This window comes from Callithrix jacchus, chromosome 22, assembly GCF_049354715.1.
Source record: "Callithrix jacchus isolate 240 chromosome 22, calJac240_pri, whole genome shotgun sequence".
NCBI classification, from domain to species: domain Eukaryota; kingdom Metazoa; phylum Chordata; class Mammalia; order Primates; family Cebidae; genus Callithrix; species Callithrix jacchus.
The window spans coordinates 1,778,959-1,799,995 of NC_133523.1; the positions used below are offsets into that span (position 1 = coordinate 1,778,959).

The 21,037-nt window shown below is 59.0% G+C and overlaps 1 protein-coding gene across 1 annotated transcript; it reads right to left on the minus strand.

Moving 5' to 3' along the window:
- Positions 1-460: 460 nt before the first annotated feature.
- On the minus strand, positions 461-8,950 carry ABHD17A (abhydrolase domain containing 17A, depalmitoylase). Its single transcript, XM_002761542.6, has 5 exons — positions 8,807-8,950; positions 4,831-5,400; positions 3,485-3,679; positions 1,045-1,224; positions 461-905 (listed from the first exon to the last, which is right to left on the minus strand). Exons 2-5 carry the CDS (start codon positions 5,160-5,162, stop codon positions 680-682), a joined length of 933 nt encoding a protein of 310 aa, XP_002761588.1. The 5' UTR covers positions 5,163-5,400; positions 8,807-8,950; the 3' UTR covers positions 461-679.
- Positions 8,951-21,037: the final 12,087 nt, after the last annotated feature.

Below are 21,037 nucleotides of genomic sequence, written 5' to 3' on the forward strand. Positions count from 1 at the left end.
CCCACCGCCCTCTGCTGGACCCCAGCTTCGCCGTCTACAAAGGAAGCGGCCTGCCCGAGCTCTGGGGTCCGACGCAGAGTGCGCCGTCCTGGCCCGTCTGCAGTGGGGCCCCGGGACCGCCGGGAAGCTGTCGTGCGCTGCGGGCGGTCCCGCGATGGCAGCAGGGCCCCCACGCCTGGCGTCCTCACCGCAGCCACCCCACCCAGCAGGGCTCAGCTGCCTCCGCAGGACACAGGCGGGGTCCTGGGCTCGAATGCTGCCCCCATCCATCACCGCCCACGCACCTCCCTAAGGGCCCCCCGGACGAGCCCCAGACCCGCCCCGCTCCCACAGGGAGTAAAACCCGCGGGGGGTCCGTGCTGGTCTCTCCTGGGGACTCGGGGGCGAAACCGGGAATCCCGGCCCCCTTCGACCTCGCTGAGCCCTCAAGAGTGGGCAGAGCCATGAGGGAGAGCAGCCCTAAAATTTTAAATCTTTAATTTCCGTTTGCAAGTATTTTCTTGCTTCCAAAAGGAAGGGAGTGCGCAGCTGTCGCCTGTACATCGTCCACGGCCCCTGGGTCGGGGCAGGGTCCCCTGGGCCGCCCGGGGGTCCACATGCAGCCCCCGGGGGGCAGCGCGGGGTGAGGTCCGGGGGCCGCCTTATTGCTGAGGTCCGGCCGGTTGGGCCCCGGCCGCCGCTAGGCGCGCTGGCTCGGCAGCTCCTGGGAGATGAAGCGGCGCAGGCGCTCCAGGTACTGGCTGTAGAGCTCGATGTCGTTGTGCCCGGCGCCCTCCACCCACAGCGGCTCCACGGCCTTGGGGCAGCGCTCGTAGAGCGCCAGCCCGTGGGAGAAGTCGATCACCTCGTCCTCCGTGCCGTGGATGATGAGCACAGGCGACGTGATCTTGGACACCTTCTCGATGCTGCGGGAGGGGCGTGCGGTGGGTGAGACCTCGCGCCGGCCCGGCCTGTCCCGGCCCGGCCCCTCCCCTCCCCCGCCCCGGCCCCTCCCCCTCCCCTCCCCCGCCCCGCCCCTCCCCTCCCCCGCCCCGGCCCGCTCACTTGGGGAAGGCGTCGAAGCAGTACGTCTTCTTGGTGTCGGGAAAGGCGACGCGCATGCCCGAGGTGAGCGGCGAGTGCAGCACCACCGCGGCGCACTCGTAGCGCGAGGCCAGGTCCACGGTGGGCACCGTGCCAATGCTCTGCCCGTACAGGATGATGCTGTCCGGGCTGATGCCGTACCTGGCGGTGCCGGGGCAGGGTCAGCCGCGGTCTCCGATGCGCATGCACCCCTCCCGCCGGTGGAGACCCCGAGCCCAGCTCCGGATGCGACGCTCTGGTCTCCCGGTGCACCAAGTCCGTGGGTGAGGCCCAGGCTCACCAGCTCCAGGAGTCGCCCCCAGCCCCCGAACACTGCGGCGGTGGGCGGAGCCGGTGGCCCCGCCCCGTTCCCTGGTGCTACCTTCCCTGGCGTTTCCTAGACGGGATCTGCTGGGATCCCGTGTAGGGAGTGTCCCTCGGGCAAGGGGAGGGGAGGCCCTGGTGCCTCTTCTCCTCCTGGTCACCCCTAGGCGCACACTGGGAACTGCATGCCCCCGACATCCTGAATGTTCGCTCCTTCCTGCCCCGGTTAGAAAGCTGTTCCTGGTGCGCTGGCCCGGGCAGAGGACGATTTTCCTCCCTGTAGCCCTTGCCCACCCCCTGGGCCATGGGCAATTCAGGCAGCTGTGTCCCCAGATGTCTCCACCAAATTTGGGACCCTTGGAGTCCCCATGCCCAATGAGGTGCCAGCACAACCCAGGTGTGCATCAATGGCAGCAGCTGAGGAAGCCACACCTTCCCTTTTGAGTACACGGGTCCTCAGCCACCTCCGAACCACCAGCCCCCACCTGGGCCGCCCTCACCCTGAGGTCACTGGTGTACCTGCCACCCCTGGCCCAGCCGATCCAGTGCCGGCTCCAAGGCTCCCTTGTGCTCAGTCCCAACCACACGGGGACCTACCCGCCACCCTGCCCAGGCCGGGATCCCACAGCTCTCCTCCCACATGCTCCAGGCTCTGATCCTGGGCAGATGCCATGCTCTGAGGAAGAAGCATGGGCAGGTGGCATCTGCCTGGCATTCGGACTCCATCAGCAGGGCTGTCTCTCTCCCTAGCCTGGACCCCTAGCCCAGGGCAGCACCCTACCACTCACCACTTGCCCATGCCCCAAAGGGCTGCTGCCTGGCTTGTGCCTGTGGCCCTGGCTCACTGCCTCCACCTCCCCGGCCTGCTCCCTGGCAGCCATGGCCAGCAGTGTGCTGAGCCGGCCCAGCCCTGTCTTGCTTCCAAAAGGAAAGGAGTGTGTAGCTCTGTCGCCTGTACATTGTCCACGGCCCCTGGGTCAGGGTGGGGTCCCCTGGGCCACCTGGGGATACCCATGCAGCCTGGGGGGAGGGGCAGCGTGAGCTCCTTCTCTAAGCAGGAGCCCCCAGCTGCCTCCTGGATGTCACCACTCGGCCCTCCCCCTCATGGCTCTGGGCCGAGCTTCCTGCAGGACAAAGCGGCAGCAGGACAGATGGATGAGTGGACAGAGCTCAGAGCTGGCCATGGCGGGTTTGACTCTGCCAGTGCCCCAGGCAGTAGAGACAGAAGGGGCCAAGGACGCCACATGAAGTGGTGCTCAGTGTCAGCGCCCCCACACTGCTGGGAAGCCCAGTGCAGGCCCCCAGAGCCAGGGTGGTGCCAGGGGACCCAACTCCCAGCCCTGAGCAGGCACTACCTGGCTATTGCCAAGGCAACGAGGACCCCACTTCCCCAGGGCCTGTGACTTCTCAGAGCTGCACCTGGCTCCTGCAGGAACAGGTCACCGAACAGGGCCCAGACGAGACAGCCCCAGCTGGTGGCAAGCAGAGAAGGCCTCCAGAGGCCCGCCCGGGTCTCCGTGTCCAGAGCAGCACCGGCCCAGTGCTCAGACACCCGTGAAGGGGCCAAGCCAGTGCGGGCTGGGGACCCCGATGACCAGAAGGGCCAGGCCTGGTGTCGAGGCTGGCCAGACCTTGAGTGTGTGCTGGAGCCTGCAGGCTCCACCCGGGATGGCCCAGCTCACCGCCACGGGGCCTCATGGGCCAGGCCCCAGGACATGGACGCAGCAGCCTCAGCCTCACCTGCACCCCAAGTGCTGCCTTGGCCCGTGGGCTCCCAGCCATACGTGCACAGACCTCCAGACACCACCTACCCCTCCCACCAGGTGGCATCCACGCCCGTGACAAGCTCAGCCCCCTCCAGTCCTCAGGCCAGGGGCTCCCAGGCTAGGGTGTGGGAGGACCGCCTGGCCCCACCTCAGCCATGTGCAGGCAGCAGCCACACTCCCAAGCTCACCTGTCCCGCTCTCTGGCCCCACGTGTCCACGGTGGCTCCCCTCCTGCAGGACCACCCACACCACCCACCTTCCTCCCAGGGAAGCCCACCCCGGGCCCCCATCCTGGCGTCCTCTCGGGTGAGCTGCCCCGGGGCCGCCCTCACCTGGTGCGCAGGGCCTGCCAGGCGGCATCAATGTCGGCATAGAGGTTCCTCTCGGAGGGCCTGCCCGAGCTGGCCCCGTAGCCGGAATAGTCGTAGGAGAAGATGTTGCAGTGGAGGCGGGAGCCCAGGCCAATATAGAAGCTGCTCATCTGGCCCAGGTCCACGGCATTGCCGTGCGAGAAGAGGACCGTGTACCTGCAGCAGGCGGAAAAGGCCACTCACAGCCCTCATCTCCACGTCCCAAAGCCCAGCTCCAGGGCAGGGGGACTCTGCTGACAGCCCACCCTGTGGCCAGCCACGCCCAGTGCCTCGTTTACTCCCCTCCCGGAGCACGGGGGGGGGGGGTGGGGGGGGGCGCAAAAGGGAGGGGAGGCTACAACAGCCCAGCTCCATCTCAAAGGGCTCCCCACGGGGAGAGGACAGCAGAGCTGGCAGGGGACACGCAGCCTGGGATGCAGAGGCCAGCAGGGGAGCCTCAGGATTCCCATGTGTGACGCAGGACACTGGGACCATCGGTTACATCACCTGCTCAGGACAGACTCGCCGAGTATGCCCAGCTGCTGGGGGGCTTTGCTGCCCCAGAGCCTTTCCCCCTGGAGGACCCTGGACACTGGTGGGGGGCGGGGGAGAGGAGCGTACAGGCCCACCTTTCAGGACCTTCTCAGGGGAGCCTGCAAGGCTGCCAGCAGAGCTATCTGCCCCCCTCACAGAATGTTCTCCTCACTGTTGGGGACAAATGGACCCCAGCCCTGCCCCCAACAAGCAAACGCAGCCAATCCCTGCTCACACTCGCACAGCCCCTCCCGTCCCACCACTGTGCCCGAGCCCGGAGGCCGTGCTGCGAGGCCTGTCTGTTCCGGGCCCGGGAGCTGCCCCAGATCACGCCAGGAGCAGGCGGCCAGGCTGGCCTCCCATGGACTGCTCCCCTCCAGTTCCCCAGGCCCCTGCCCAGCCCGGCCGGAAGCTAAAGGCTCGCCCTTTGGACTCAGATCTGGTCAGAACTCCGCCGGGTGAGAAGGCGGAAGCACCCACATGCCAGGATAGCCCCTCTGCCCCACCTCTCGCCCGGCAAGCAACCAGCAAGGTGCTGGGCCACTGGAGTTGCCCAGACTGCCTGCCCATGCCAGCTGGGGAGGGCCTCCCTGAGCCTGGTGTCCTCATATGCAAGAGGAAGTCACCAGAGGGATGAGGCCAGCCTGGCCGGGGACACCACCCATGCCGGCCGGACAGCCCTTCACAGCAGGCTCGGGCCCTCTGGGGCGCCACCAAGAATGCCAAGCACCCCAGGCGGAATGGGGAGCCCCAAGCACAGGGTGACCCAGCACAGGTAGGGCCGCACTGCTCACCTGGCGCTGGGCACGCAGCGAACATACATGCAGGCGACGCGGTTGCCGCGGGCGCTCTTGGTGGGGAAGACCTCGATGGTGTCCAGCTCGCGCTGGCTGTACTGGAAGTCGGCGCGCTCCGTCAGGTGCAGCTTCCAGCGCCCCGGTGCACCCGAGGAGGCCCGCAGGGTCCCCAATGAGGTGGCCCCGGCCCCACCAGGCCCCGGCTCAGGCTCAGGCACCAGGGAATAGGTGGCCTCTGGCGGCAGGAAGGCGAGCTTGGCAGCGATGCGACCAGGGCAAGGCGGGCAGCAGAACAGGCAGCAGAGCTCACTCAGCGACAGCCCGTTCATGGCGGGCACCGCCCAGGCCGGGCCTCCTCCGGGGCCCCCGCCAACAACGCCGCCCGGCCTGGCCCGGCAGGGAAGGGGTGGGGGTGCTCCGAGTCGTGGGCAGGGGGGAGGGTGCCCCCCCAGCCACTGCCCCAGATGAGAGCCCCGTTAGGAGGCCAGGGCCCAGCCCCATCGCGGTCCACGCCGAGCCCCCAGGAGTCTTGCAACCACCGGTCTCCATGTCGTGCCACGGGAAGCCCTGCAGGGGAACACGGGTGTGTGGGGCCCTTTGGAGGTGCCTCAGTCCAGCTGGGTGCCCCTGGGAGGCGGGGCATCCACAGGGGCGAGGGTGCGGCATGGGCCTGTGTGTGGCCCGTCCTCATCCCCTCGGCCCTCCCTCAACCTGTCCGGCACTGTGCCCTGCGGCTCGGCGAACCCCCAAACTCAAACCCCTCTCCATGGGATGAAGGCCCCCACCCTCCCTCAGCTGGCCATCACCCACCCCCTTTTGCCATATGAATACAGCCACAGCGTGTGGGGATATGACCCCAGCCCCACCCACCCCCATAATGCCCGGCCCTAGCACCAGGGAAACCCCACGCCCCCAGGACTCGGTCTGCACTGCTGCCTGCCTACTCCCACCCCTGGCCCATCTCTGCCCCCCAGTGCCCCCTGTGTCGGGCGGCCGGGGCAAGGACAGAGCTCAGACAGAAGGGACCCACGGGGCACCCGAACAGGCCCTGCTACGTGCTGGAGCACAGGGGCCAGGCCCCGCCGGCCTGCGACTCTGGAGACAGAGGAAGCAGAACAAACAAACGTTCTGGAAACAAAGGCCGGACACATTCCAGGCTCCAGAGCACGGGCCACAGCGGCTCCTCTCTGTGCTGGGGACAGGCCTGCTGAGGGGCGGGGGCGGCCTCTCCTGTGGCCTTGGGTGAGTCACTTGCCCTCCCGAGGCCTCAGTACCCTCCTCTGTAAATGCAGACCCCACAGGAAGTCCAGTGAGGGGAGGAAGGGAGTGCAGGCGCCTGGCTGGGGGAAGCTCGGACCCTCTTCCTTTCACAGAACATCAGGAAATGCACGAAGGCGACAACTGTGAAGCTGCTGAAGCGGCACAGCAGCGCAGGGTGGGAGAAAACACCCAGGTCTGAGACGCCTGTCCTCCAGCCACACTCCTCCCTCAGACCGGAGTGGCAAGGGACACGCTCACAACTCAATTCAGCAGGACACCCTGGAACGCTCGGCTTTTGGGTCACAGCGTGAGAAAACCACAGGGCCAGGGAGGTGAGGGTCCAAGGCAGATGTGGGCACAGATGGACACGCAGAAGGCCACAGGCCACACAGACACGGTCCCCGGGGACACGCCCTCTCCACCAAAGAGCAGCCTCAGGCCCAGAAACATGCCTGCTCCCTCAGGACCCGGGATGTGAGACCCACGTTCCCACGACCCGGACTCAAGGGCTCACAAGGAGAAGAGGCTGGGACGGGGACGGGGACGGGGACGGCATCACGGTGCCCCAGATGCCCAGGCGGAGGCCAATCCCATGTGCAAGCGCTTTTCGGGGGGATGGACTACTGCGTGGATGGAGGCGAGTCTCCCCCGGGCAAATCTGTCACTATCTGGAGTTTTGGGTGTTGCCACTGGGGACCGGGTGGAGGCTGCTTAGTACCCTGCAGTGCCCAGGACAGACGCGCCCCAAAGAATGATGGGGCCAACATCCACAGCAGCAAGGCTGATGTCAGCTTTCAGTGTCTTCTCAGAGCTCCAGGCCCCACTGTGCTGCCCGCTGCTGCTGGTGTGAGGGCCTGGAGTAGGTGGCATCATGCAGCTCTCAGCTGAGCACCCAGTAGGCAGGGAGCAGGACCCTGGAGACCCTGAAGATGAGCCAGGGCCCCACGAACCACACCAGAAACAAAGCTGCTATCCTTGACACCTCCTTCTACCTGCCGGATCCGGGAGGATCCATCACCAGCCCGGCCGTGCCGCCTGTCTCCCATCAGCCACCGCCCGGTCCCTGCCTCCATCACCTTTCACCACGGCCACAGCAACAGCCTCCGTCCTGGCTGATCACCTGCTCCGGGACATTCTCCCCCAGCAGCCAAACCATCTTTCACCACACAAACGCGATGGCACCACTCTGGCTTGGGGTGTCCTGTACGCCTCCCGTTATTCTCTGGGTAGAAATGAAGCCCTCTCCGCAGCCCTGCCAGGTCTCCAGTCCGGCTCAGGCCAGAGTCCGCACTCACTCATCTCACACCTGCCCCCCATGGCTCCCCAAAGACAAGCCACACTGATCCTTCCCACCCAAGCTCCCCTGCCGGGAACGCCCATCCCCAGCCTCAGAGACAGCCTTGCCCATCCCAACCACCCTTTGCACCCTGCTCCCAATGCTCTCGGAGACCTTCAGGTCGGGGCAGGACCCCTCACACGCTCTCAAGGCTCTGGGTTCCTTCCCACAGCTTGTATTTTTCACATGTTCGGCCTGGTCTCCCGTCAACCCCACAACAGAAACTCCATGAGGCCAGGCCCATGACCTGCCGCTCACTAAAGGAAGGGGGCAGATGGCAGGCAGCAAAGAGTTAATGAAGAAGCACAGGAGGAAAGAATCCCCAAGGCCCGCCAGCTTTGACGGGGAAGGGAAAGTCTCTCCAGCCACAGGTCCCTGGAAGCTCCCTATGTCACTAATGGGCTGGGACTGGGGACTGCAAACCCAGACACCTCACTCACTCACTGGGCACACACCCTCGACACCCTGAATCCCACCAATTCTGTTCCCAAGCACCGTTAAGTGGGCACCCCTCTGTGAGCTAGAGGTGTTCTGGGGACCAGCAGGCAACCCAGCAGCCTAGAGGCTGGAAGGTGACCTACCTATGGGAGACTGTGGTGGCACCTCACCCAGCCAGTCAGCGTGGGAAACCTGCCTGCGGGGAGGCGCGGCCATCAGAGGGCAGACATACCGGCCAGGTGACAGGAGATGGGGCAGAGGAACAAGCAGGGGCAAAACCCCACAGGTGACAGCGCCCACCGGCTAGAGCAGACCGGTGCCAAGAGAGAGCCTGGGACGGGTGAGGTCGCCCCCGCGAGAGCCCCGTTGCGGAGTCTGAACTTCACCCTGGGAGAAATGGCGGGGCCGCGGACAAGTCCCGAGAAGGGGATGGACAGCTAGGAGAAGGGCTGCATCCCCGAGAACCGCCGCGAGCGGAGGCGGCGAGGCCTGCCCAGGAGTCAGGGCGGCAGGAAGACGCCTCACAAAGGGAACAAGCGACTAGGAGCTGCTTGGGAAGCGGGGCTCGGAAGGGCCCCTGGGAGCTGCCAGGGGGAACCAGGGGACGAAACAGGGGTCGCAATGGGGGCAGTTTCGGGGGAAGGAGCGGAGTCCGCGGCTCGGAGGGGCGCTCCCCGAAGGCAGGGGCTGCGTCCCTAGGAGGGCGGGAGCGCTGAATGGATGGGGACAGCACTGTCCCAGTCACAGGTGCTCACCCGCGGTCCCCGCCCCGTCGCTGGACTCCCCTGGCAGGACCCGGGCCGCCCTAGAACTGCAAGGGCTCGGGGGCGTCCAGCCGGGCTGCCAGGGCCTCGCGGGTCCCCAAACGGCCGCGGTCGGAACCCAGGCCACCCCGCGCGGCCGCCCCCGCCGCTGCCCCTGCCCCGGCCCAGCACTCACCACCCCGGCCCGCGCCCCCGGGCCCCAGGGCCGCGCTCCATGGCTCCCGGCCGCCCGCCCGTGCGTCCGTCTGTCTCTCCGCGCCCCGGCCCGGCCTCCGGCACCGCCACCGCCGCAGCTCCCCCGCGGACGGAAGTGAGCCTCGTTCTCGCCACCGCCCAGGAAGTGACGCGCCGCAGCGCGCGGGGGACTGCGGGCACCGAGCGGCTGCACGACTCGAGTCCGGGGGCGGGGCCTAGGCTGTGGGGGCGGGGTTGGTCCGTCGGTGGGCGTGGTCTGCTGTTCCGTGGGCGGGGCCAAACGCAGGTTTCATTCATTCCGGGGAGGTCTGTGAGGTACTCGCCTGGAAAACAAAATTCACAGGGACGTCAAAAAAGACTAAGACATTGAGGCCGGTCGCGGTGGCTCAAGCCTGTAATCCCAGCACTTGGGGAGGCCGAGGCGGGTGGATCACGAGGTCAAGAGATCGAGACCATCCTGGTCAACATGGTGAAACCCCGTCTCTACTACAAATACAAACAATTAGCTGGGCATGGTGGCGTGTGCCTGTAATCCCAGCTACTCAGGAGGCTGAGGCAGGAGAATTGCCTGAACCCAGGAGGCGGAGGTTGCGGTGAGCCGAGATCGCGCCATTGCACTCCAGCCTGGGTAACAAGAGCGAAACTCCGTCTCAAAAAAAAAAAAAAAACTAAGACATCAACATTTAGAAATGTTTTGAAAGGCCGGGCGCGGTGGCACGTGCCTGTAGTCCCAGGTTCTCGGGAGGCTGAGGTGGGAGGATCGCTTGAGCCCAGGAGTTCTGGGCTGTAGTGTGCTATGCCGATTGGGTGTCTGCACTAAGTTCGGCAACAATATGGTGACCTCCCGGGAGCGGGGGACAACCAGGTTGCCTAAGGAGGGATGAACCGGCCCAGGTCGGAAACGGAGCAGGTCAAAACTCCCGTGCTCATATACACCATGGAATATTATGCAGCAATCAAAAACGATGAGTTCGTGTCCTTTGTAGGGACATGGATGAATCTGGAGAACATCATTCTCAGCAAACTGACACAGGAACAGAAAATGAAATACCGCATATTCTCACTCATAGGCGGGTGATGAACAATGAGAACAAATGGATGCAGGGAGGGGAGCACTACACACTGGGGTCTATTGGGGGGAATAGGGGAGGGACAGCGGGGGCGGGGGAGCTGGGAAAGGATAGCCTGGGGAGAAATGCCAGATGTGGGTGAAGGGGAGGAAGACAGCAAATCACACTGCCACGTGTGTACCTATGCAACTATCTTGCATGTTCTGCACATGTACCCCAAAACCTAAAATGCAATTGAAAAAAAAAAAAACTCCCGAGCTCATCAGTAGTGGGATCGTGCCTGTGAATAACCACTGCACTCCAGCCTGGGCAACATAGCGAGACCCAGTCTCTAAAAGAAAAAAAAGATTATTAAATAAAAATAAATGTTTTGAAATATTTTTATTTCTGAGACAGAGTCTCGTTCTGTCGCCCAGGCTGGAGTACAATGGCGCGATCTCAGCTCACCAGAATCTCCACCTCCTGGGTTCAAGTGATTCGCCTGCCTCAGCCTCCCCAGTAGCTGGGATTACAGGCGCACGCCACCACCCCTGGCTAATTTTTGTATTTTTAGTAGAGATGGGGGTTTTGCCATGTTGGCCAGGATGCCCTCAAACTCCTGACCTCAGGTGATCCTCCTGCCTCAGCCTCCCAAAGTGCTGGGATTACAGGTGTCAGCCGAGGCACCTGGCCTCTCTTTTTTCAAGGTGGCATATACTCTGTCACCCAGGCTGCAGTGCAGGGTTGCCGTCATAGCTCCCTGCAGCCTTGACCTCCCAGGCTCGAGTGGGCCTCCCACTTCAGCCTCTGAAGTAGCTAGGACTACAGGCACAAGCCACCATGCTCAGTTCATTTAAAGTCTTTGTTTATTGCTCATCAGAGATTCGTTTGCATTCTTTTTTTTTTTTTTTTTTTTTTTTGAGACAGAGTTTCGCTCTTGTTACCCAGACTGGAGTGCAATAGTGCGATCTCGGCTCACCGCAACCTCCGCCTTCTGGGTTCAAGCGATTCTCCTGCCTCAGCCTCCCGAGTAGCTGGGATTACAGGCACGCGCCACCACGCCCAGCTAATTTTTTGTATTTTTAGTAGAGATGGGGTTTCACCTCGTTGACCAGGATGGTCTCGATCTCTTAACCTCGTGATCCACCCGCCTCCGCCTCCCAAAGTGCTGGGATTACAGGCGTGAGCCACCACGCCCGGCCCTTGCATTAGTTTTTAAAGTATTACATTAGGCCAAGCACGGTGGCTCACGCCTGTAATCCCAGCACTTTGGGAGGCCGAGGCAGGTGGATCACGAGGTCAAGAGATCGAGACCATCCTGGTCAACATGGTGAAACCCCACCTCTAATAAAAATACAAAAATTAGCCAGGCATGGTGGTGGGTGCCTGTAATCCCAGGTACTCAGGAAGCTGAGGCAGGAGAATCACTTGAACCCAGGAGGCAGAGGTTGCGGTGAGCCAAGATCGCACCAGTGCACTCCACCCTGGGTGACAAGAGCGAAACTCTGTCTCAAAAAATAATAAAATAAAATATGACATTAATATGATCCAGCACAGTGGCTCATGCCTGTAATCCCAGAGCTTTGGGAGGCCGAGGGGTAAGGATCACTTGAGCCCAGTTTGAAACTCAGGGGCAACATAGCCAAACCTTGTCTCTACCAAAAAAATACAAAAATGAGCCAGGCATGGTGGCGTGCACCTGTAATCCCAGCTACTGGGGAGGCTGAGGCAGGAGGGTTACATAAGCCCAGGAGGTGGAGGTTACAGTGAGCTGTGATCACTCTACTGCACTGCAGCATGGGAAACAGAGTGAGACCCTGTTTCCAAAGACAACATAATAAAAAATAGAACTGTGATCATGTCACTGCATTCCAGCCTGGGTGACAGACCAAGCAAGATCCCATCTCTTTAAAACAATCGCATTACAGACAGGTGCAGGAGCTCATGCCTGTCATCCCAGCACTTTGGGAGGCCAAGGCGGGTGGATCAGGGCACCAGGAGCTCCAGGCCAGCCTGACAAGATGGTGAAACCCTGCCTCCACTAAAAATACAAAAATTAGCTGGGCGTGGTGGCGCGTGCCTGTTACCCCAGCTACTCAGGAGGCCGAGGCAGGAGAATTGCTCGAACCTGGGAGGCGGAGGTTTCGGTCAGCCGCTGCACTCCAGCCCGGGCGACAGAGCAAGACTCTCTCTCAAAAAAAAAAGGAAATGCTCCTCCAGCCTGCAGGCAGCCACAGTCACCTCTCCGTCCCAGGGACACTCATCTTAGTTCCACTTGACTGAGAAAAGCCAGAGGCAGCAGGACCAATCCTCCCCCAGGGTCTCATTCTTCAAATTCAGGACAGAGCTTCCTGGAAGGGATTCAGACTAGACTAGAGAGGTAGAGACAGTCTGGGGTTGTTTCTTTACCTCATTTTGTTTCTGTTTTTTTCTTTTTTTTTTTTTGAGACGGAGTTTCGCTCTTGTTGCCCAGGCTGGAGGGCAATGGCGCGATCTCAGCTCACCGCAACCTCCACCTCCTGGGTTCAGGCAATTCTCCTGCCTCAGCCTCCCGAGTAGCTGGGATTACAGGCACGCGCCACCATGCCCAGCTAATTTTTTGTATTTTTAGTAGAGACGGGGTTTTGCTATGTTGACCAGGATGGTCTCGATCTCTTGACCTCGTGATCCACCCGCCTCGGCCTCCCAAAGTGCTGGGATTACAGGCATGAGCCACCACGCGTGGCCCTGTTTTTTTTTTTTTTTTTTTAATGACAGAATCTCACTCTGTTGTCCAGGCTGGACTGCAATGGCGCGATCTCAGTTCACTGAAACCTCTGCCTCCCAGGTTCAAACAATTCTTCTACCTCAGCCTCCCGAGTAGCTAACAGGCACCAGCCACCACTCCTGGCTAATTTCTGTATTTTTAGTAGAGAAGGGGTTTTTCCATATTGCCCAGGCTGGTTTCAAACTCCTGACCTCAAGCAATCCGCCCACCTTGGCCTCCCAAACTGCTGGGATTGCAGGCATGAGCCACCACGCCAGACACACCAAGCTAATTTTTATACCTTTTTGTAGAAACAGTCTTACCGCCTGGCGGTGGCAGGAGCCTGTAGTCCCAGCTACTCGGGAGGCTGAGGTGGGAGGATCCCTTGAGCCCAGGAGTTCTGGGCTGCAATGCGCTATGCCGATTGGGCGTCCGCACTGAGTTCAGCATCAATATGGTGACCTCCTGGGAGTGGGGGACGACCAGGTTGCCTAAGGAGGGGTGAACCGGCCCAGGTTGGAAATGGAGCAGGTCAAAACTCCCGTGCTGATCAGCAGTGAGACTGAGCCTCTGAATAGCTGCTGCACTCCAGCCTGGGCAACATAGCAAGACCCCGTATCTAAAAAAAAAGAAAAGAAAAGAAAAAAAGAAACAGGGTCTTGCCATGTTGCACAAGCTGGTCTTGAACTCCCAGACTCAAGGGATCTGCCCGCCTTGGCCTCCCAAAGCGCTAGGATCACAGGCACGAGCCGCCGCTCCCGGCTGCTTTGCCTCATTTTCTGATTTTCCAAGGTGTTGTCAGACCTCTGTCTCCCCTGCCTGGGACTCAGCAGCCTGTGTCTCCCTGGGACTCTCAAGAGCTGCTGCAGGGTCCCCTGCCTCTGCTGTCCCCTAGAGGCTCCCAGCCCCCGCTGAGGTTCTCCTGAGGTCCAAAGGTAAAAACAAGTCCAGGCTTCTTCCCAGGTCAGTGTGAATTCTCTGAGCACCAGGGCCAGAAGAGGCCTGTCCCCAGCACCTTTCCCCACCCCATCTTCCCTGCAGCCCCTTCCCACTGTGAGCTAGGCAGGGCTCGGGCTAGACGGCAACAGAAAGGCCAGCTCCACCAGTAACAGCCCTAGCAGGAAGACAGGGAGATGGCATCCAAGGGGAGGAGGACAGGCCCTCCCGGTGGCCCTGAGGCTCAATACCCCACCCAAACAGACACCTGCCCCTGCCTCTCACCCAGTCCCACCAATCCAAGGGCACCTGGTGAAAGGTAAACGCGCCGGATGTGGTGTCTCACGCACGCCTGTAATCCCAGAACTGCATGAGGTCAGGAGTTCGAGACCAGCCTGGCCAACGTGGTAAAACTCTGTTTCTACTTAAGATATTAAAAATTAGCTGGGCGTGGTGGCGGGCACCTGTAATCCCAGCTACTCGGGAGGCTGAGGCAGGAGAATCAGTTGAACTCGAGAGGCGAAGGTTGCCGTGAGCCGAGATGGTGACACTGCACTCCAGCCTGAGCCCTAGAGCAAGATTCTGTCTTAAACAAAATAAAACAAGAAAAAATATATAAAAGGACAAAAAAATAGCATTGCAAATGGAGGGACCAGGTGTGGTGGCTCAGGCCTGTAATCCCAGCACTTTGGGAGGCCGAGGCGGGTGGATCACCTGAGGTCAAGGGTTCAAGACCAGCCTGGGCAACATGGTGAAACCCCCGTCTCTATTAAAAATACAAAAATTAACCGGGCATGGTGGCGCGTGCCTGTAATCCCAGCTAATCAGGAGGCTGAGGCAGGAGAATCGCTTGAACGTGGGAGGTGGAGGTTGTGATGAGCTGAGATGGTGCCACTGCACTCCAGCCTGGGTGACAGAGCGAGACTCCATCTCAAAAAAAAAAAAAGAGAGGCTGGGTGTGGTGGTGCACACCTGTATTCCCAGCACTTTGGGAGGCTGAGGTGGGTGGATCACGAGGTCAGGAGTTCAAGACCATCCTGGCCAACATGATGAAACCCCATCTCTATTGAAAGAAAAAAAAGCAAAATGAGGCCAGGTGCGGTTGCTCACGCCTGTAATCCCAGCACTTTGGGAGGCCGACGTGGGTGGATCACGAGGTCAAGAGATCGAGACCATCCTGGTCAACATGGTGAAACCCCGTCTCTACTAAAAATACAAAACTTAGCCGGGCCTGGTGGCACGAACCTGTAATCCCAGCTACTCGGGAGGCTGAGGCAGGAGAATAGCTTGAACCTGGGAGTCAGACATTGCAGTGATCGCGCCACTGCATTCCAGCCTGGGCAACAGAGCGAGACTCCATCTCCAAAAAAAAAAAAAAACAAATGAGTAAAAATTTTTCACGAGTCCCTGTATTGTCACTCTGAGCTCGGCCTGAAAGATCCTGTAGCCAGGCTTATTATGGGGAAAGGACAGGAAGGCCGCCTTTCAGGCTCAGGGTGGCGGGCGCTGCGGTGGGACACCCCTCCCACAGGGGAGAGAGTGTGACCCGTTCAGGAAATGGCTTTCTGACATGACAAGGAAGGAAGTTGGGGGACCCTAAAAATAGCATCACCCACCACCCAGTCAGAGGGCAGGGAGGGGACAGGCAGGGGCAGGGGACCCTCCCAAGGACCTTCCCCGCAGGCATCCAGCCCCATCCCCTCCACAAAACCAGCACCCTTTGCTCACAGCAGCTCACCAGGAATTAGGTTTATTTAACTTTTTTCTTTTCTTTTTTTTGAGATGGAGTCTCGCTCTGTCGCCCAGGCTGGAGTGCAGTGGCGTGATCTTCACTCACTGCAGGCTCCGCCTCCCAGGCTCAAAGGATCCTCCTGCCCCAACCACCACGCCCAGCTAATTTTTGTATTTTTAGTAGAGATGGATTTCAGCATGTTGGACAGGCTGGTCTCGAACTCCTGACCTCAGGTGATCGTGAGTGTGGGGATTACAGGTGCGAGCCACCACACCTGGCCCCCAGCTGTCTTTTTTTTTTTTTTTGAGACGGAGTTTTGCTCTTGTTCCCCAGGCTGGAGTGCAATGGCGCGATCTCGGCTCACCGCAACCTCCGCCTCCTGGGTTCAGGCAATTCTCCTGCCTCAGCCTCCCGAGTAGCTGGGATTACAGGCACGCACCACCGTGCCCAGCTAATTTCTGTATTTTTAGTAGAGATGGGGTTTCACCATGTTGACCAGGATGGTCTCGATCTCTTGACCTCGTGATCCACCCGCCTCGGCCTCCCAAAGTGCTGGGATTACAGGCGTGAGCCACCGCACCCGGCCTTGTCTTATTTTTGTGTATTTTTTTTTAACATCTGTTTGTTAATAATGTCTTTTTATTTTTTTATTTACTTTTTTTTTTGAGACGGAGTCTCACTCTGTCACCAGGAGTGCAATGGCACGATCTCAGCTCACTAAAGCCTCCACCTCCTGGGTTCAAGGGATTCTCCTGCCCCAGCCTCCTGAGTAGCTGGGATTACTCAGGTGCCTGCCACCACGCCTGGCTAATTTTGTATTTTCAGTAGAGATGGGGTTTCACCATGTTGGCCAGGCTGGTCTCGATCTCCCGACCTCAGGCTATCCTCTTACCTCAATCTTCCAACATGCTGGGATTATAGGCATAAACCACCTGGCCCGGCCCAATCGCCTCTTTTTTTTTTTTTTTTTTTTTTTGAGACGAAGTTTCGCTCTTGTCACCCAGGCTGGAGTGCAATGGCGCAATCTCGGCTCACCGCAACCTCCGCCTCCTGGGTTCAGGCAATTCACCTGCCTCAGCCTCCTGAGTAGCTGGGATTACAGGCACGCGCCACCGTGCCCAGCTAATTTTTGTATTTTTAGTAGAGACGGGGTTTCACCTTGTTGACCAGGATGATCTTGATCTCCTGACCTCATGATCCACCCGCCTCGGCCTCCCAAAGTGCTGGGATTACAGGCGTGAGCCACCGCGCCCGGCCCAATCTCCTCTTCTTAAAAGGAAACAAGTCAGATTGGATTTGGGCCCACCCTCAGGACATCACTTGACCCGAATAACCTATTTAAAACTTCTGTCTGGGGGAGTGGGGACAAGCACAGTGGCTCAAGCCTGTCATCCAAACACTTTCAGAGACCAAGGCAGGAGGATCACTGGTGCTCAGAAGTTTGAGACCAGCCTGGGCAACATAGCGAGACCCCCATCTCTATAAAAAACAATTTTTTTCGGTTAGCCAGGTGTAGGGGTACATGCCTATGGTCTGAGCTACTCGGGGGCCCAAGGTGGGAAGATGGCTTGAGCCCAGGAGTCTGAGGCTGTGATGAGCTGTGATCAGCTCTCACTGCACTCCAGCCTGGGCTGCAGAGAGAGACTCCCTAGCTCGACACCAGGTGCCTTAGGTCACGCCTATAATCCCAGCAGTTTGGGAATAAGGGTGGGAGGATCACTTGAGCCTAGGAGTTCAAGACCAGCCTCAGCAACAAAGAGAGGCCTCTGTCTCTGCAAAAAATGTTAAAAGTTTAAAAAATATGGCCGGGCATGGTGGCTCAAGCCTGTAATCCCAGCACTTTGGGAGGCTGAGGCGGGTGGATCACCAGGTCAAGAGATCGAGACCATCCTGGTCAACATGGTGAAACCCCATCTATACTAAAAATACAAAAAAAAAATTAGCTGGGCATGGTGGCTCGTGCCTGTAATCCCAGCTACTCGGGAGGCTGAGGCAGGAGAATTGCCTGAACCCAGGAGGCGGAGGTTGCGGTGAGCCGAGATCGCGCCATTGCACTCCAGCCTGGGTGACAAGAGCGAAACTCCGTCTCAAAAAAAGAAAAAGAAAAAACAAGACAGAAGGAAAGAGAGAAAGAGAGAAAGAAAGGAAGAAAAAGGTTAGAAAGAGAAAGAAAGCTCACTCCCTGCATGGGGAGTGAGACGGGAGGTGAGTGCCAGGGTTCACACCGTCTGCCCCGTTGGGAGCTGATCCTGGGTCCGGTGTGAGCAGGGGGCAGACACCACGTTTGACCCCAGTGTTGGCAGAGCTTTTCCACTTCCGCGCTGCTGGTCGGGGAGTGTGACTGTTGTCTGGTTCTCCTGCCAGGACGCTCGCCCGTCCAGCCGAGCATGGTGGGTGTGGACCTTCTGGGAAGGGCTCTGAGTACCTGCTCCAGCATCCGGCCGGAACCCCCCCGCCCCCCCCGCCCCCCGGGACCCACGGCTGCCTTTGGTTGGTAGGTGGCAACCGTGCCTGCTTGATATTGGGAGGGTTGGGAGGCTGGTGCAGGGGGGCTCCCAGGGGAGGCAGGGGTGATCCCATTTGCCTGGCCGGGATCACAGCGACAGGCCTGCACTCACGCGTGCTGGAGAACAGGGCATCGCAGAGAACCGAAGTTCAGCCCAGGCAACACGGAGAGACCTCGTCTCTACAAACATTTCAACCACGACAGCTAGTGGACCGCGCGTGACAGGGCACACCTGTGTTCCCAGCCGCGCGGGAGGCTGAGATGGGAGGATCACTGGAGCCCAGGAGGCGGAGGCTGAAGTCTGCTGTGATTGCGCACCTGCACTCCAGCATGGGTGACAGAGCCAGACCCTGTGAAACAAAAACAAAAACGAAACACGCCGCCAGGTGCCATGGCTCACACCTGTAACCCCAGCACTTTGGGAGTCCAAGGCGGGTGGATCACAAGGTCAGGAGCTCAAGACAACCCTGGCCAACATGGTGAAACCCTGTCTCTACTAGAAACACAAAAATTAGGCATGGCGGTGTGCACCTTTAATCCCAGTGACTCAGGAGGCTGAGGCAGGAGAATTGCTTGAACCCGGGAGGCGGAGGTTGCCGTGAGCTGAGATCGAATTATTACACTCCAGCTTGGGTGACAGAGTGAGATTCCGTCTCAAAAACAAAAACAAAAAAAAAACCACCAAGGCTGGGCACGGCGGCTCAGGCCTATAATCCTGGCACTTTGGGAAACTGAGGCAGGTGAATTACCTGAGGTCAGGAGTTTGAGACCAGACCGACCACCGTGATTAACCGTGTCTTTACTAAAAATAAAAGATTAGCTGGGTGTGGTGAGGCTGAGGCAGGAGAAGCACTTGAACCTGGGAGGGGGAGGTTGCAGTGAGCCAAGATCGTGCCATTACACTCCAGCCTGCCCAGGAGAGCAAGACTCCGTCTCAAGAAACAACCAAAGGCCAAAACGTTCTGCCCCAGCGACGCAGACACTGAGATCAGCAAGATTTCCTCTCCGCAGAGTAAAATCAAAGGTTATGCCAGGTGAACGTGAACATACACCGCTTGCAAAGGAGCTCCCAGCGGACACCCCCATCCCTCCTGGCCGGGGCTTTGGAGAGAAGCAGCCGGACCATCTGCCCTGTGGGTGGGTGCGAGTCTGGCCCCAGAATACTCCCAGCTTGCACGAGCAGTCTTCCTCGAAGGGCAGGGCCCTGCTTTTAGCGATGCTTCAGACACAGCGCAGACCTAGATGGACGGGGAACCCTGCCTGGGGCGCTGGTGAGCTAGAGGGGACACACCCTCACTACCTCCCCATAAACAGAAAATAATCCGCAGGGCCGGGTGCAGTGGCTCACGCCTGCAATCCCAGCACTTTGGGAGGCAGAGGCGGCCGATCACGAGGTCAAGAGATCAAGACCATCCTGACCAAAATGGTTAAACCCCGTCTCTACTAAAAATACAAAAATTAGCTGGGCATGGTGGCACCTGCTACTCTGGAGGCTGAGGCAGGAGAATTGCCTGAACCCAGGAGGCGGAGGTTGCGGTGAGCTGAGATCGCGCCACTGTGCCCCAGCCTGGGTAACAAGAGCGAAACTCTGTCTCAAATAAATAAATAAATAAATAAATTAAAAAATAAAAATAAATAAAATAAAATAAAATGAAAATAATAGGCCGAGCACGGTGGCTCACGCCTGTAATCCCAGCACTTTGGGAGGCTGAGGTGGGTGGATTGCCTGAGGTCAGGAGTTCAAGACAAGCCTGGCCAACATAGTGAAATCCCGTCTCTACTAAAAATACAAAAAATTATCTGGGCGCGGTGGCAGGCGCCCGTAATCCCAGCTACTCAGGAGACTCAGGGAGGAGAACCACCTGAAGCTGGGAGGCAGAGGTTGCAGTGAGCCGGGATGGCACAATTGCACTCCAGCCTGGACGACAGAGTGAGACGCCATCTCAAAAAAAAAAACACACACACAAAAAATCAGACAGTTAATGGGATGCTGATGTAGAAACACAAGCTGAACAATGTGGTGACCGGGAAGTCGATACTGATTTTGGGCCCAGCCACGCGGAGACAGAGAGAGGGTCTTGCAGGGGAGCTTGAGTAGCTGGGATTACAGGCGCCCGCCACCATGCCCAGCTAATTTTTGTATTTTTTTTTTTTTGAGATGGAGTTTCGCTCTTGTCACCCAGGCTAGAGTGCAGTTTCGCTCTTGTCACCCAGGCTAGAGTGCAGTTTCGCTCTTGTCACCCAGGCTAGAGTGCAGTTTCGCTCTTGTCACCCAGGCTGGAGTGCAATGGTGCGATCTCGGCTCACCGCAACCTCCACCTCCTGGGTTCAGGCAATTCTCCTGCCTCAGCCTCCTGAGTAGCTGGGATTACAGGCACGCACCACCGTGCCCAGCTAATTTTTTTGTATCTTTAGTAGAGATGGGGTTTCACCGTGTTGACCAGGATGGTCTCGATCTCTTGACCTCGTGATCCACCCGCCTCGGCCTCCCAAAGTGCTGGGATTACAGGCGTGAGTCCCTGCACCCGGCTGTATAAATATTTTCAGAGACCAGCTTTCCTTGCTCTGTCACCTAGGCTGGAGCGCAGTGGTGCAATTATCGCTCCCTGCAGCCTCAAACTCCTGGGCTCAAGCAATCCTCTTGCCTCGGCCTCCTGAGTAGCTGGGACTACAGGCGCGCGCCACTGTGTATACATACGTGTGTGTGTGTGTATAAAAATATATAATATATATACATACATTTTATACACACTGCCCCCTCCAGCTCCAACACAGCCTCCTATTTTGTGGACACAGAGGCCTGAGGCAGGCAGAGGCTCCTGCCTTGCTGAGTGTCTACACTGGCCGAGGTCACGGAGCCAGGACTTGTACACACATAAAATATATGTATATATCTATATTTTAAAATTATTTTTATTTTTATTTTAAAAAAAATAGAGATGGGGGTTTCACCATGTTGACCAGGATGGTCTCGATCTCTTGACCTCGTGATCCACCCGCCTCGGCCTCCCTAAGTGCTGGGATTACAGGCGTGAGCCACCGCGCCCACCCCTTATTTTTTTTTTTTTTTGCAGAGGTGGTGATGTGTGTCTGAAACTCCTGGCCTCAAGCAAACCTCATGCCTCGGCCTCCCAAATCGCTGGAATTCCAGGCATGAGGCATCACGCCTGGCCTAGATTCATTTTTTTTTAGAAGCAGAAAATCTAGGCTTTGGATTTAATGACTTACCAAATAAAGGCTGT